Source organism: Aspergillus welwitschiae, assembly GCF_003344945.1.
Source record: "Aspergillus welwitschiae strain CBS 139.54b unplaced genomic scaffold BDQ94scaffold_31, whole genome shotgun sequence".
NCBI classification, from domain to species: Eukaryota; Fungi; Ascomycota; class Eurotiomycetes; order Eurotiales; family Aspergillaceae; genus Aspergillus; species Aspergillus welwitschiae.
Genome location: NW_020798725.1, coordinates 144794 through 160762, shown reverse-complemented (window position 1 = coordinate 160762; position 15969 = coordinate 144794). Strand labels below are relative to the sequence as shown.

At 52.1% G+C, this 15969-nt stretch overlaps 4 protein-coding genes across 4 annotated transcripts; 3 read left to right on the top strand and 1 right to left on the bottom strand.

Moving 5' to 3' along the window:
• Positions 1-2005: 2005 nt before the first annotated feature.
• BDQ94DRAFT_149141 (uncharacterized protein) lies at positions 2006-2395 on the top strand (the record flags this gene model as incomplete). Its single annotated transcript, XM_026767320.1, has 1 exon — positions 2006-2395. A coding segment is annotated over exon 1 (203 nt), but the record flags the coding sequence as incomplete, so codon positions are not given.
• Positions 2396-3929: 1534 nt separating this feature from the next.
• Positions 3930-5319, top strand: BDQ94DRAFT_76840 (uncharacterized protein). The gene has a single exon (XM_026776491.1). It carries the CDS (start codon positions 4058-4060, stop codon positions 4901-4903), a length of 846 nt encoding a protein of 281 aa, XP_026623202.1. The 5' UTR covers positions 3930-4057; the 3' UTR covers positions 4904-5319.
• Positions 5320-6891: 1572 nt separating this feature from the next.
• On the top strand, positions 6892-8898 carry BDQ94DRAFT_76843 (universal stress protein). Its single transcript, XM_026776492.1, has 2 exons — positions 6892-7320; positions 7380-8898. Exons 1-2 carry the CDS (start codon positions 7067-7069, stop codon positions 8437-8439), a joined length of 1314 nt encoding a protein of 437 aa, XP_026623201.1. The 5' UTR covers positions 6892-7066; the 3' UTR covers positions 8440-8898.
• Positions 8899-10319: 1421 nt separating this feature from the next.
• BDQ94DRAFT_181767 (putative eukaryotic translation initiation factor subunit eIF-4F) lies at positions 10320-15859 on the bottom strand. Its single transcript, XM_026773971.1, has 5 exons — positions 14749-15859; positions 11135-14479; positions 10992-11075; positions 10556-10932; positions 10320-10499 (listed from the first exon to the last, which is right to left on the bottom strand). The coding sequence occupies exons 1-5, from the start codon at positions 15409-15411 to the stop codon at positions 10355-10357; spliced, it is 4614 nt and encodes a 1537-aa protein (XP_026623200.1). The 5' UTR covers positions 15412-15859; the 3' UTR covers positions 10320-10354.
• Between the last annotated feature and the right edge of the window lie 110 nt (positions 15860-15969).

The following is a 15969-nucleotide window of genomic DNA, read 5'->3' as shown; positions in this document are numbered from 1 at the left end:
CTGGGTACATTTGGTTGCCGGTTCCGGCGTATCCTCGCGCGGCCGGTCGGAGGTTGGGAGTGCGAAACGCCGATTTTACCTTCTCACACGGAATGTATTTTCTCTGGGTGGGTTTGGTGCTGGGTAGGGGAGATAGGGATTAGGAGTTACGCGATGGGGTTGGGTTATGTCCGACATACTAATAAGTTTACTTTATCCTCACTATGTTTATGCGTAGAGTTGATGGTGTAACGCAGACGAGTAGGTTTGTGGTGGTGTGTATTACCATGGTAGCAGGGGAGTGATGGGATTATTAATGTTCTGTCAGTTTTGTGTCAGAAGTTAAGGTTGTTGTTAAGATAGTAGTTTTAAAACAAGATAGTGTTTGGAAGATGATGATTAGGAATACGAGGATCGGTTGCTGTTGTTATTCTGGGTGATGGTTAGGTGATGGATGATAAATCTGGGGGATTAAATGAAGTCAATGTTTGGTGGTCGGGATATGAGGTCAACACTTCTACTTCGTAATGTTTGCTGGATTTGCAGGGATCTGATGTCGTGACGTCAATCAAGATCAATCCAGACCTGGCTCTCTTTTCTATTGTGTGTTTATAATCATCGAGCGACAGTATCTGAACTTGAACAGGGTAATGAATATGTGTATGATCTAGAATCGAACAGTCGTGGCGGGTCAGGCCGTCTGTAATATCATGATGATGATGATAATGATGAGAATGTCAAGTGTGGCCAATATGTGTTTGCAAGGACAGGTTGATACGAGCGAGTCAAGCATGATGTGGACTCCTGTCATTGGGCTCACGTCTGCACAGTCCTTCTTGGAGCGAGGGTGTGGAAGTAAACAAGGTTCTGGTGTTGCTATACAGGTAGGGATCAAGCATGGGCGCTGGCAGCCTGAAGACAATCGCGGGGGGCGCCCTCCCGGTCGCCCCGAGGCAGCGGTCGCGGGATGAAGAAAACGAGTCCAGAGAGGTTGTTGATGTGGTTAGCATTCATTGTCTTCCCTGGGTTGAGTAGCTTTGCTGATTAACCTTCACGAGCAAGCCTCGAGCAATTAACTTAACTGCAGACTGAATCAGGCACTTGGTAGGAGATCTCCGTCAGGTCCCATTCCTCGTATTTCTGTTTTGGGGGAAAGCTGGATGCCATGTCAGATTCTCCCTCTCCCCTCCCTTTTTGCCCCACTGGCTGGATCCAGACGTGGTTTGAGGGAACACAGCGACATTCCTTGACACGCTGGGCGTTTTCATCGTGGAGCTGTTGCTGAAACTGGCTGAATCCAGACATTCACTTTGTACGAGGGGATTGCGATCATCTATTGTAGATAGTTGTTTGGCCTGCTCCCCAATATGCAATTTCTATTAGTTGCCTATTGAGGGTGAGAGTGATTGCTATCAGCTCTGTTCTCTCTAGGAAATAGACAACAGCAGATAGTAACTAGTAGTGAACCGATGGAGTCACATGACACACTAGCCACGATAGTTGCTGACTAGTCTGCTGCTCCCCACAAGGATCCCCATCGAGGCTGTGTAGATAGACAAATCTCCATGTAAGCTGTAAGGTTTCAGATAGACGACAGATTAACTGATAGCAAACCAAGAGCGGCACGTTGATTATCATCAAGATAATCCAGCCCCCTCCTCAACACGCTTACGTACGATTTCCGCCCCCATACTTTCCCAGCAAGCTAGACGACCTCGCGAAACACAGCCATCTCCAATACGTACTCAGCCAGCCAGGGGGTGATCATCCAGTACTGCGGAGGCGGAGGCAGGCAAGCAGGCAAGCAGGACGTCGCCAAGAGCAGGACACGTTTGTCGTTAGCGGTCAACCCTCACAGATTGAATCAACACAAATAGCCCAACTCGGTAGCTACCCAATTTTTGCGGTGGTGCCTTGATCCCCCTACGCGACCAGGGATGCTGCCAAGCCTGGCTTGGACGTGCGGCTCTCCGCACAGGCAGACAAAGCACACGCCTATCATAGTGGTGATGGGCAGTCAGACTCCCCCGGATTCTACTAGTTGGCTTAGCAGGCAGATACAAAGTGGTGACTTGTAGGCACTGATCAATTAGAGGCATGAAATGTGGCAGCCTGTGGATACTTCATCGCCGAGCTCTGGCTTACGTGGGCTTTGCAAAGGTTGCCAGACAGAAAGGAAGCGAGATTATGCACCCATACTCCATACAGTACGCGACATCCAATCCAGGCAGGAAGTATCTCTTATCCATTCAGCGCATTCGGAGGTATCCAGGGAGCGAGCAAGCAAGCGCAGTAAGTAGGTAAGATAGGAGAGTACTAGGCATAACTCCGCGCCCGTCGTCGTATTCGCTTGGCTAGTTAACCTCCCAAGGTACACGCGCCTCGGCCTCGCGAATTATTGACCACCGCCCGGGATTACTGCTTCCGTGCACAGGTCAATCAATCCCTTTCCCCAAGGTATTCGCATTAGCTAGGCTAGTGCACGCACCTGGGTCAATGCACTTGGCTGCCAAATGAATACGCTCTACTCCGTAAACTCTCATGTTATCCCTCGGGTTACGATGAGTGCATGATTGCTGATTACTATTCTGCGCGACCGGAATACGCGTCTACTTCCACGGTTGGTATACATGGCGCTCAGGAACGTCGCTATCCCCGGGTGGGGATGTGACTGGTGTCGCCGACTAGACCCATTGCAGTAGTGAGGCTGGCCAAGTTAGGGGACTCTGGTTCTGCACCATGAGCTTATGAATCGGGGATGCTGATTTCAAAGCGGACAAAAGTGTCATTACTACGGACCACACAGTAGGCATGACGAGCTGGCGCATGGACCTTAGGCGGCTCATTCAGAACCAGCTGGCCCCTTTGGTCCCGTGGAAATAGCAACCTTCACGGATGATGGAAGATGGGAAGTACAGTTAGTAATCGGGGATTCTGGCATAAGACGAGCGATGACTGGGCATCTGCTGGAATTTTCTAGGCTTGGAAGCTCCCGTCAGCCGGAAATAACGGCGCGGAAAGATTGGTCATCCGACGCCCCGTCCAGGGTTTTTCACCCAAAATATTTTATTTTCTTTGCTGGGCTGGGCTGAGCGGTGATCGTCCACACGGAGTTAGCGGGCGGAGCCTGGCCGTGACTCATTTTTAGGAATGATGATTGGGTCGAGCGAGGGGCGGTGAACTAACAGTTGCCTTTTTGAGCGAGAGAAATCGGCCCTGGTGGATCCGGCACCCTCCTTCCGATCCACGGATGGGCATCGATGGTTTCTGCCTCCGAAGGTCCGATTCCATATCCCTTCTAAACCCCGGTGCGAAAAAAAAAAAAGGTAAAAATATAGTAAGGTTAATAATGGAGATAGCATTAGAAAAACGGAGAAAACACTGAGTAACGAAAAAAGAAATCAGCAAGAAAAAATTATCAGCCTAGAAAGTGGATATATCATATTAAATTGGTCCCTGTCTCCCGGTTGATCATTTTCTTTCTTTCTCTACACAGGTTCTCAAGTACCCAGTACCTATTTCCTTCCTCCACATACATACTACATCCACACCCATCGCTTTAGGGTGACCACCTCAGACCGACTATAATACTGCTGTGCACCATCCTACATACGCACACAGGGCATTTCTCAAACCACATACTTCCAACACATCCGCTTTCCCCGCCACTACTGCTGCCTCACCCTGCCTGTTGTTGAACAGACAACCAGTGGAGACGCCTGAAGGAGCCAGGAACGGACGACGCATCGCTGGTCTGGTCGCGCCCATCCATTTTTTGCGCCGACATAGTGCAGATAAACTATCCATTTTCCCATTTCCCATTTTTGACGCCGGAAACGAAAAAAAGCGGATCAAAGCGTAGTCGCGCCCCAAGATAAGGCGTCGTGATTTATTGATCCGCCTGCAGTCAACCTTGACTCACCGCCCCGCGATCTCTCTGCCCGCTGATTGGTCCCCCAGGCTGAGCGGCCGCCGGAAAAGGGAAGGCTGCCTGAGTCACCGCGCAGAGCGACGAGTCACCTTTTGGCATTGAGCTCATAAGCACATCAACACGGTCCTCCCGGACTTTTTTGGCACCATGGCCTCTCACTCTTCTACTTCTACTTCTACTACTTCTTCTCCCTCTCCTTCCCCCCTTTCGACTTCCTCTTCCAACATTACCCCCAGCTCCTACTTCACCTCTATTGTGCGGAGGCGTCAACAAAAGAAAATGAGCATCACTCAAACATACTACCTCGCCCACACCGCCCGCAAGAAGCTTACCCGGGAAGCTTCGCGGGCGGACCATGACCTCCGCCTCCTCGTTGGCCATGCCAACCTCCTGGATTCCCTGATGCTGGAATTAGCCGATGCGGAAAGAGAACAAGAACGTTGGTTCAACCAGACAGTCAGCGGAGTGACCAAGACCTCTTCGCAAGGTTCAGAATCCCGACACATCCAATGGGCAGAAACCGTGGTCGAAGATCCCGAGGAGGACTGGGACCCCGAGGACCTCTCCGACGCCGACTCTGATGTCAGCGACTCCGACTCCGACTATGATGAAGACGAATATGAAGATGAATCTCACATCTACACCCCCGTGCGTCGGCGGGCCCCATCACCGGTCGCCATCATCACCGAAAAGGAAGTGGAGGAGGATTACGACTCCGACTCTGACTCGGACTTTGAATACGATGACGCGGAAGACTTGGAGGAATTGACATTGACCCGCTCACCCTCCCGACAAACCCCTCCCGACTTGCTGTCCGACTCGGATGGAGAATCAGAAGACGACACCATGCCGCCGTCGCCTCCCCAACCGACCCTTGAAACATTCAACGAGAAGGAACCTCAAACCACAGAGATCCCCCTCTCCCCTACGGATCTCGACAATGGGTATTACGTCCCTGGCCAGGCACGCAGCACGATTATCGAGGCGTACTGATTGTGCCCGGCCAATTGACGACTACGTCAATGTACCATACGTGATACCCCCTCTATTTGATGAATTGTTCTGGAAAGTTTGATTTTGTTCTGGGCGAGTCGCCACTATCATAGCGGGTCCGGCGTTCTAATCTGCGACACGATAAAAGGAAATTCTGGTTGGGCATTCTGTTTTTTATTTGAGACTACTGTTTCGCATTGTTCGAGATCGCATCATCTACATTGCATGCCCGAGCGCTTGGGCAGTGATTCTCTACTCTTTTTTATTTCTTGGATCGATATGGTCCCCACAGTTAGGCCGCAGGGATAGACGGTCGAGAACCTTTTTTTACTTGTCCTCATTTGAGGCAATATTAGATGACATCCCATGATGAATGAATATCAAACTACTAGAAACCTCCATCGTGCTCCATAATAAGACCAATAGAGAGATAAGAGAGATATGCTCTTCATCGAAACTTCCTTGATGAGATTTGATCTTCACCGTAGATTAAGACCAGCCCACATGGCCGTCAATAGCCGATTGATAGATGATTTTAGTCGTGCCTGTCTCCACTTCTTGGACCGCGACTAGTCAGGTTAGGCCTCGCCTGATGCGAATCGCCAGATACATTGGGCGACCATGACCGACTGGCCCTGGGCAAAGTACTTTGCTAGTAAATAGTGCAAGTCCGACACATCGCCGTCCCAACTCCGCTGGCTGGGCCAGAACCGGGATGGCAGTGCCGATCGCCCGCCCATCCACTCTTCAGCTACACTCACCTCTCGCTATCCCCATCCAGACCCCGACTTGTTCGACACAGTGGACTACTATTGAGCACACCGCCCCGTGATGCATCACATGGGCGATCGATCCGCCGCGCGGATCATCACTGCCGATCCTGACCTTCACCTTCATTACTTACTTTGGGAGTCTTCCGTACTCCGTAGTGTTTGTTTGTCCCTTGATAACCCAAAGCAAGTTAAGTATCTAGGCTATCCCATCCCGTCCGTCCCTTGTCCGGAAGGTTCGGGTGACGGATGTCCATGGCTAGATACTTTATTCACATCACATACGGAGTCGATAATTAGTGCATCTCCGATCATGTGAACTTTTTTCTGGTACTCGGTTCTGATCTCTGCCGTTCTCTCCGAAAATTTTTTTTCTTTCGCTTGGTTAGACCCTGAAGAAAAATTAGAGTGGCCGTTGATGTGGGTCAGTCTCAATCAGACTATTTATTCACTCTAGATAGGAGAATTTATTTCCCTCATGGTGATGGGGCTTGTTTAGTTTAATTCGCGTTGCGAGGTGTAGGACAGTGTACTCCATAGTTGGGCAGATATTTGTTTATTTAGTACTTTTTATTGTTATATTTTCTCTCTTCGTGATAATTCCCTCGAGTTGCGATAATTAATTGACCATTCAGGAGTGTGGGAGGTAGTGCGTGCTGGGTGAGTGTGTATAGACTATTTTGCCGGCAGGAGGAAGAGAGGGGTAGCTGGTGGTGTTGTATGACCTTTGCAGTCAGTCTGTTCCTGTAACTAGCATTACTGACTTGCCAGATGCTTGTCCTCTCTTGTGTACCAATGACTTCGTCCCGTGATGCATTAGTTAGTTAAACATCATACTGTCATACTGTAAAAGTTGCTATAACATCATAGAGTAAACCCCCCTTTCACCGCCCTGCCCCGCTTGGAGGATCTCCTCCTCTCCTTTCCGGATTTTGTGCTTCTCATTCCACTTCCGGCTTCCGCACCGAGTGACGACTTGATCCCACTTCTCTCTGTTCCCCTCTTTCTCAGTGACTGAGCTACTCTCTCTACTAGCATCCATCTATCCATCTTACTATCTGCATCAACCGAGTCTTCCTACCCAGTCCTCCCGTTTGAGCTCGCCTTCCAAGCATAACCTGCCCGGGGAGCTCCATCCTGATAAGCCCCGATATCCTGTACCGCCAAACCATGGTCTGCGTCTTGCGCATCGTACCACTGGCAGAACGTCTGGATCTTCACGGTGGCTGAGCAACTCTCCCATTTGAGTTTGTTAATCTCCGGTTGTCATCCTGTATTCTTTGCAACAGGCTACATCTCATCTCGAACAACATAACCTCCGATAAGAAGTACCACCACAAACCCCTCTTCCACCCCCTCACTCCCAAACCCACCCGGGCGCATTTCCCTCGTCATGTCATTTCCTTCACTGGACGGCAACGAGCCACTCCCTGTCCGTCCCAGGACCGCTTCTACCACGCGAGCTTCACGTGGAGACTCTAGGAGGAAGTCTATTTCATTTAATATTGGCGGTTCCGAATCCCTGCCTCCCAGTCGCTCGGCTAGTGTCTCAGATCGCAGGCGTTCGCCTTCACAGGTGCCTGCTGAGAGGGAGGCCAGACCTGTTGTTGGTGCTGCTGTGCGCGGCCCATCCCCTCCTCCACCCAAGTAAGTGTTACTACATACTTGTCCTGGTTGATATAATCTCTAATCTGCTGGCTGCTTAGGACCTACGAGCGGGGCGTCTCCTTCGATACCTTTGATAATCCCGATGCGGCAGATTTCTCCTTGACTCTGAACTACAAACACAAAGGATACCAGAGCACGCGACGCAGTCGGACATTCCTTTGCGGCACAGATCAGAACGACTATTCCGATTTCGCGCTCGAGTGGCTCATCGATGAGTTGGTCGACGATGGCGACGAGATCGTCTGTCTCCGTGCGGTGGAAAAGGACTCCAGTATCGCGAGTGACGCCGCAGTCGAGGCGGGAAAATACCGCAAGGAAGCAGAGAAGCTGTTCGAACAAGTGATCCAGAAGAACACCCAGAATGAGAAAGCGATCAGCTTGGTCCTGGAGTTGGCTGTTGGCAAAGTCCAGGACATCATTCAGCGCATGATCAGAATCTACGAACCCGCTATCCTCATTGTGGGCACAAGAGGCCGTAATCTGGGTGGTATGCAAGGATTGCTACCAGGCTCCGTCTCCAAGTATTGCTTACAGCAATCACCGATTCCTGTTATCGTGGTGCGACCTACCACCAAGAGGGAGAAGAAAAAGAAGAAGCGTCTCGCAGACCCCGCCAGACGCAATTACAACCACATCCTGGAGATGAGTGAGCGACGAGGAAGCCACATCTTTGACAGGAGCTCCAGCAGAGATAGCAGTGTGTCAAAGCTGCCTGACGAGGAGGCTGCTGTGGCTGCCGCTCTTGGTCTGCCTTCAACATACACTCACTCGCGGAGCTCGCTCTCCACGTCGGAGCGAAGCAGCGTCAGTCATGACGAGTCACCCTCACCGCTGGGATCACCTGATGCTGCTTCCCGGAGCCCTCTCGGAGGGAGCGTGGAGAACTCCGAGATCGACACAGGCTCAGATGATGAGCCTACCGTATCGCACGTGGAAGACCGCAGCGACGTGACTTTGTCACCAAAACAGACGTCTGAGACGCAAGAGGTCCCTGGATTGACGGAGGCCGATGCAGGCGCATTCACATCCAGCATGAATGTCCCACTTATTGTAACCGAAGACAGCTCTCCAGACGGCACTGGAAAGCAAAATGATTGAGCGATAAGAGCCTATACCGAACACCAAACTGGTACCATATCACACTAGGGCCATCTGCATCCATCCAACAACCCACATTCACAGATCACACGTCAGAAGAGAACAGGCGACTATGCCCTTCATTGCACGTGAAACTGTCAGCAGCTTTCACATGAGCATGTCACTGGGTGCTATCTCCAGCATTACTTTGTCGATGCTCAGAAGAGGACATATTCAAGAAGAAAGCGACACACGCTCCTAGCGACACGGATGCCGCTAAGACACTACCCCGAATGATCCTTCACTCCACATACATTATCTTTGTCTTGTCTTGTTTACTTAGCGAGTTGTTGAGTCAATAGAGAGCGCAAGCACGCCAGTGCATACATACATACATACACATACATAGATCAAACTAGCTGATCATAATCAACAATGTAAATTACTTATACGCATCCTTTCCCTTTCCCTTAACATATCCGAACCATCATGTTAAAGTTTATTCCTCCTACAATAGCTGTGTCTCACTCAGCATAATCCTTTCCTATCTCTCTTCTTCTAAGGGACTATAAAATCATGTATTTAGAACTGAATTATCAGTTCCTCATCGTCTTCAAGGACATGCATACATACATACATACATCCATACAACTCTACCTTCAACTCTACAGACCTCCTACTAGTTACTATTCCATGCACTGTAGTGCCGCCAAGTTACTTAACAACTTCTGAGGCCGAGTTGACTGTACTGCACTGTACTGTACTGCAGCAGGGGAAGCAAGCAATAACGGCACTCATAGTTTGTATATTCCGATCCTACTCCCACTCAGCTATACATACACAAAAGCGCTGAATACTGTGTACAAGATTACTATAAATAACGGAGAGGATGAGATACCCACCACTAGTAGCACTACTTAATACTTCGTGAATAACGAAGTGAAGCTACTACGATAACCAAAGTGAAGGTAAATAGGGTTAGGAATGAAGTAGAAATGGTGGCAATAGGAATAGATACAGAGGCAATGCCATCGAGTAATGAATACTACTATCACTACTACACTCATCCAAGATAGCAAGATGTATTATATTAAGACAATCAAGAGGGGACTTAGTATTCCGTTAATCGGATGTCGGGAAGGAAGAATATGGGAGGGAAGAATGGATAGGACCAAGAATCGAAGAATAAAAAAATAAGAAACTTTTCTAACGAGATTTTGTCTAAGAAAGTAGAAAGAAAGAGAAAAAAGGAAGCAACTGCAGGAACACTGCAAGCTATCGCCAGCAACACACCGAGCCCAGTGTAGATGCATCAAATGCAGAAGGGGAAGTGAAAGAAAGGCATAAACAACGTGACTACTAAAACTTGTCTCTCGCATGACATAAGTAAAACGTCGTGGCTAGCCTGCAAGTCCCGCCCCGGTGATGACGCTGGTCTCTGCTTTTGAATCGAAAGATCAAATCAACTGCAGCGTCGTCGTTTCGGAGAGGAGAAACCGTCAAAGCTCTCCGGGTATTGAAAATGCAAGGAAAAAGAAAGCAAGCGAGGAAGAAAAAAAAAAGGAGACACATAGAGCAATACATGATATGATAGCAATAATGGAAAGAGAATAATAAAAAGCAAGGGCATAGCAAAGGTCACCATGGACACTCCTGCGAACCAAACCTATCTCGCTAGATTCAAGAACCCCCCACCTCCGTTATGGGTCGTAGCAACAGAATTGTACAAGAGAATGTCGGAAGTCCCCTCTATTTCCACGGGAATAATATGAGCGACCGATCTTTTTGGTTTTCGCCGAAATCATGGACGAGAAGATTAGGGAGGAATGTTCATTTCAAATCACATGACGGACATGGTCGTGACTAGGTGTCAAAAAAGAAGTGAGGAATCTTTCCAGAAGAACGGAATCATTTTTCATTATCATTGCGACAGAATCTATGAGGCCTCCTCACCGTCCTTGGACGGGGTCTTGGAGGGCCGGCGCTCGACCGCGGGTTGCGACTTGGTCAGCAGAGGGGAGGTAGGGTTGGAGGGAGGGGAAGTGGCCATGTTGTCACGATCTTCCAAGCTTGCCAAAGCACTAGAAAAAAAATGTTAGCATCACGTCACTGAATAATGATCTCTGGGCTCACTAACCTGAAGGCATTGATCGAGGACGCGGCCTCCTTGTCTTCCTTCTTGCCAGTGGGAGTGCCAGTGCGGCTGCTAGCAGCACTGTCATCACTGCCACGAACCAAGTTGCCACCAGGGCCCAGATTCTTCCGTCCGCTGTTGCTGCGGGAGCCCAGCATGCTGGACGGACCGAAAGACATCGGCTGGTTGGTTTGACGAGAGGTGCGAAGGCGGCGGAGATCATCACTGCCGACCTTGCTAGACGCGAAGTCTTGCGGGGGAGCCTGGTTACCATATCCGCTGTAACTGCGGGCATCGCCACGACCCAAACCGGGGCGGCTACCACGGTTGGCCTGTTGGCGAAGACGCTCCATCTCGGCCTCCTGCTGGGCACGAGCAGCCTGGTAAAAGAGTCAATAAAGATACGACAACGTAGACATATGGAAGACCAAATACATACCTCTTCACGAATCTGCTGGATCGTCTTGGGACCCTTGTCAGCATCCTTGGACTGCCAGCGAGCAGAACGCAGATCCACGATATCCTAATAAGAGTATTAGCAAACCGAGCAAGTCAATATGACAGCGGTAACGAGAATCTTACCATCAGCATGAAGCGCAGACGGCTGGGCAGGCCAGGAGTCTGGATCATCAGACCGATACGGTGGAAGTAGGCATTCATGAAGGCGAGGCCCTTCTCAGAGACATCGAGGCTGGCACCAATGGTACGCAGCAGACTGGTCAAACTCTCAACCTCGGCCTCATCGGGCATACCTTCGTAGTCGACAAGCTTCTTCACACACTCGTGCATGATACGCTCCGTCAACATGCCCAACTTGTACAGCTCACCAATGAACTTGACGAGACCCAGACCACGACGCTTAGCGGCGGCAGCCTTGTAGTATTCATCAGACATCATAGCAGCCTCCTCGGTCTCACCCTCCGGCTTAGGGGGCAGGTTGACCTTCCAACCACGCTCGAACTCCTCCTGACAACGGTTGAGGAGGTACTTGCGGAACAAGCTACCACCAGCGACGACGTTGCCATTCTTGTCGTGGATGTTCTCATCCTTGATCTCAGCGCTCATACTCTCAAGCATGCGCTTACAGAACTTAGCATAGATTGAAGCCCAGTGGGCCTCGTCAGTAGCCTTCTCGAACGTAAGCTGGATGACCTGGCGTAGAGTACGTCCATCGGTCTCGTCCTTGGACTGAGAGACGATTTCCAGGAGCTGGCCGGCAATACGGTCGAAGTTCTCCGGCGTCATCTTGTTCAGAGCAGCCTTGACCTTGCGCTGCACCATATCCGGAGGCATGTGAGTGGCGCCGCCAGGAGTGGGCCCAGCAGCAGCAGCAGCAGGAGCTTGGCCAATACTGCGAGGCTTCCAACCAGTGGAAGACACCTGCAGAGCCTTGACCTCCATGCCAGCAGTGAGAGGCATGGACTTGGCCATTTCCTCCTCCTTCTTTGCGTTCTGCTTATCACGCTTGCTGCCCGTCCGCGTACCGGAGCGGTTGCTGGAGCCAACACGAGGGGATGAGGGCATACCGGGGTGCATGGCGCTTGCAGAGTTGGTGCGACTGATACCAGGAGCACCAATACCGAGACCAGGACGTCCGAAGTTGCCGAACGGATTGCCCATAGAAGAAGTGCGGGCGGCGTTCGACATAGCGAAGCGCTCGGCAGAAGTGGTACCAGGAGGCAAGTTGGAGGCGCGGCTGGGGGTCTGGCCGAAGTTGCCCATCTGGAAGGGAGCGGCACCAGGGCGGGAAGAATTGCGGCCGCCCATCATGGGCGTCCGGGCGGACTGAGGGCGAGAAGAATCGCTATCACCCACAGTCTCACGCACGCGCGCATCCCAGTCAATGGAAGGCTTCTCCTTGAAGACACTCTGGAACTGCAGCAAGAACTCCTTGTTGTAGTGGAACTTGCGGTCGGCAGGGGCACTTGCGTTCAGCGCGGGGTTCGGGGAGACAATAGAAGCAGGGTAAGTAATCTTGCTGAGATCGTCAACGAACCGAGCAGAGTGCAGAGCCTTCATGGCCGCACTAGGCTGGGGAGGCTCGACAGCCTTGGTGGTCTCCAACTTGAGGGCAGCCGGCTTCTCGCGCTTGTTAGCGCTGGCAGGCTTCGAGGGAGGTCCCATGGACATGTCAGAAGCGGGAGTGGCAGCACCGCTGTCTCCAGGAGTACTGGCCTCGGTAGCAGGGAAGCCACCCTTCTTGAGAGAAGCGAAAAGATCCTTGTCCTTGGACTCCTCTTCAACAACACCGGCTTCACGCTTCTTAGCACGGGCCTCTTCCAAGGCCTCGGCTTCACGCTCAGCGTTCTTCATGTTGGCCTCGTAAGCCTCACGCTCCTCCTTCTCCTTGCGCTCCTTCTCTTCCTTTTCAGCCTTCTTCCTGGCGTAGTAGGCCTCTTCAGCGGCACGCTCCTTAGCTTCGATCTCGGCCATCTCGCGTTCGATAGCATCGTAGTCGATATCGTCATCATCAGCAGGGGCAGGGGCAGCTGCGGGCTTGGAAGGCTCCTCGGCCTTAGTCTCGGCGGGCTTATCCTTCAAGCTCAGATCCTCAAGACCCTTGCGAGCCGCTTCTTCATCCGCAGCCTTCTTCTGTGCAGCTTCCTCTTCCTCCTTCTTCTTTTGAGCCGCATCCTCCTCGGCCTTCTTGCGCGCGGCCTCTTCCTCTTCCTCCTTCTTCTTCTGGGCCGCTTCTTCTTCCGCCTTGCGACGCTCGGCCTCCTCCTTCTCAATTCTGTCCTGCTCAATCTTCTGGTGCACCGCGTCTCTCAGCTCCTTCTTCTTTTCCTCATCCGTCTTAGTGGACTTGGAATCGGTGCGAGTGTGATCGGCACTGCTGCCGGTACGCGGGGGAGGAGTCGAGGTCGGGGTGGCAATCTTGACAGGCGAAGGGGTAACACGGGCAGGAGAGGCCGGGGCCTTCTCGAAGGTCTTCACGGCACCACTGCCAGGATCCTTGATGACAACGGCGTTCTTCTTGGCCGTGGGGATGACGAAAGAAGACTTTTGAGGGGCAGGGCTGTTGGAGGAACGGCTGGCATTGTGGGCATGAGCGGGGCCGGGAGCACCAGCCGGGGGCTGGCCTTGACCCAAGCTCGACCCGGGCCGATCGTTCGAATGAGACGGGCTACGAGACAGAGCTGTGGCCTGTGCAGCGGGCTGCACCGGGTACTGGTTTTGCATGTACGGAGCCTGAGCGTTGTAAGGTATGCCAGGGCGAGGCTGCGGCGACGGGGGCATGTATGGCACACCACCCATGTTGTAATTGGGGTAGAAGCCGTAGGCCGGGTCAAAGGTGGGATATCCCTGCTTTGATTTCATCATGGTTAGATACCGTTCGAAATGGCCACTTTCTGGCGCCAGATTCGGAGGCAGAGTAATTTGGGGGTTAGGGGTAACAGAAGAACGGGAGGTGATTGGGGTACGGGATGGTCCTTTTTTGCGATTCAGGGCGCCGCCGCGGCGTGCGGGTTTTTGCAAGGGATGGGGTCTCACAGGTTGAGGGGGCATGGGTTGGCCATAGTAGGGCTGAGGCGCCATCTGCGGATGGGCCATCGGGACCTGGTTCATCTGAGGAGTGGCCGGGTGCGCATTAGCCAGCGCCGGGCTGCGACTCGCCTGGTGAGGAGAGTTGGGGAAGGGCATCGGGCGCGGCTGGTTCGGGAACTGGGGAGCCATGTTGGGACCACCACGGGGTTGATTGGGGGTCGAACGGAAGCTGGCGTTAGGCGAGTAGGGCATCTGTCCCTGGTAGCTCGACTGCGAGAATCCACGTCCACGACCGCCCTGGTGGTGGTAGCCACCGCGACCGCCGGGACCGCCGCCCATATGGTTGCTCATATCGCTGTGGGTCGACTGGGAGGATTCGCGACGCAGATGAGTCGACTGAGCGCCAGGACCAAGGGGTGCCTGAGGAGCCGGGCGCATCTGTTGCTAGCGCAGAATTGTTAGTAACAGCATTTCACCGGGTAGGTATGCAGTCGGAATGCCAAGCAAAAGAGATGTGCTCCGCAAGATTTGCCCCATTCCTAGCTAGGGATTTCCACTCAATTTTGTTCTTCTTCCTTTCACTCATTGGATTTTTTTTTTTTTTTTTTTTTTTTTTTTGACGTGAGAAGATAGTAGAACGAAAAAGAGGGCAAAGGGTTCGTAGACAAGATAGACAGAAGAAAAAAGAAAAAAAATTCGCCACTTACGTTGTCGCCAGCGTCACCAAAGCTGCCAAAGTTCGGAACGTTGCCCTGGGACTGATACGACGACGGCGGTGGCCGGCCACCGCTCGAGGCAGGCTGCGGGATGGGAGAAGGAGAAGTCTGGGGGGAAGTCACGCGAGGGTTCATGGGCGGAGTAACACCGAGACCGGACTGAGGCTGGTTAGCCAGGACAGCGGGATTGCCCATGTTGGGAGACGACTGCTGGTTGGCAGCGAAGCCAAACTGCAGACTGTTCGGACGACCGGTTTGGCCACCGTTGGGGATGAAGCCCGAGGTGCCAGCGGAGGTGATAGTCACGGACGGCTTTCTAGTGTGGTCGCCCTGGGAGGCCGGGGCCGGGGCGCCATTGACGATGGTGACGCCGGGGGTTTGGGATTGCTGCATGGGTTTGCCGCTCACAGGAGATGCTGTAGTCGACTTCCCATGTTGCGACGGGCCGCCCACGGTGACGGGAGCGGCGGTCGAGTCCGTCGCGGACTTCTTGGTGGCGTTGGCGTAGGAACGAGGAGCCGTCGTCGAGGTAGACGAGGGCGTAGGAGATTTCCCACCCACTGAAGGAGAGGAAGTGTGTGCGGAGGAGGCGGCCTGAGTCGAGGTGCTCTGTCCTTGAGGTTGAAGGCCTGACTTGGGAGGGATCGAGCTCATTAGACAGGTGATACGCGAAGAAGATTCAAGCGCTGATAGTGGTTTGAAATGAGGAGAGGGTTAAGAGAGGACGGAAGGCTGTCTTGATAAGACGATTGCGTTAGAAAGGCGTGAGGCTTTTTTCGGAGGGGGAGCAAGGGTGATGTCAAGGGTGGTGTTACCGCAGTCAAGAGGAACACGCTCTAGAACCGCACATCCAAAGATTCCCACACGAAACGGGAAAGGAATCGAAGAGGGGGGATTGGGTCGTCTGTGGAAAGACGAGAGAGATGGGGGAGGGAGGGGGGAAGAAGGAAGTGAAGACCACAGAACAAGAAAGATATCACGTCGTGGTCAACGACGATGGGTCTGGGGAAGAAAAAGAGGAAAAAGGGAGAAGAGGAAAAAAGAGGGGGGAGGAAAAAGGCGAGAAGTTTGGAGGGAAAAGATTTCGGTTCCCTATTTTTTCCTTTTGGTGTTTGGCCGGTAAAAGTTGGTGGTGGTGGTTTTTTTTATTTTTTGCTGGTGGTGCTTTTCTTCCCTTCTCACTTTTTTTTTTTTTTAATTACCGTTCGGGTT

Excerpts from the sequence above, each read along its gene's own strand:
- BDQ94DRAFT_76840 (XM_026776491.1), top strand. The coding sequence starts at position 4,058 with ATGGCCTCTCACTCTTCTACTTCTACTTCTACTACTTCTTCTCCCTCT.
- BDQ94DRAFT_76843 (XM_026776492.1), top strand. The coding sequence starts at position 7,067 with ATGTCATTTCCTTCACTGGACGGCAACGAGCCACTCCCTGTCCGTCCC. Across the intron at positions 7,321-7,379 it reads CCATCCCCTCCTCCACCCAA|GACCTACGAGCGGGGCGTCT; the intron begins GTAAGTGTTACT and ends CTGGCTGCTTAG.
- BDQ94DRAFT_181767 (XM_026773971.1), bottom strand. The coding sequence starts at position 15,411 with ATGAGCTCGATCCCTCCCAAGTCAGGCCTTCAACCTCAAGGACAGAGC. Across the intron at positions 14,480-14,748 it reads TTGGTGACGCTGGCGACAAC|ATGCGCCCGGCTCCTCAGGC; the intron begins GTAAGTGGCGAA and ends CGCTAGCAACAG. Across the intron at positions 11,076-11,134 it reads GTCTGCGCTTCATGCTGATG|GATATCGTGGATCTGCGTTC; the intron begins GTAAGATTCTCG and ends TACTCTTATTAG.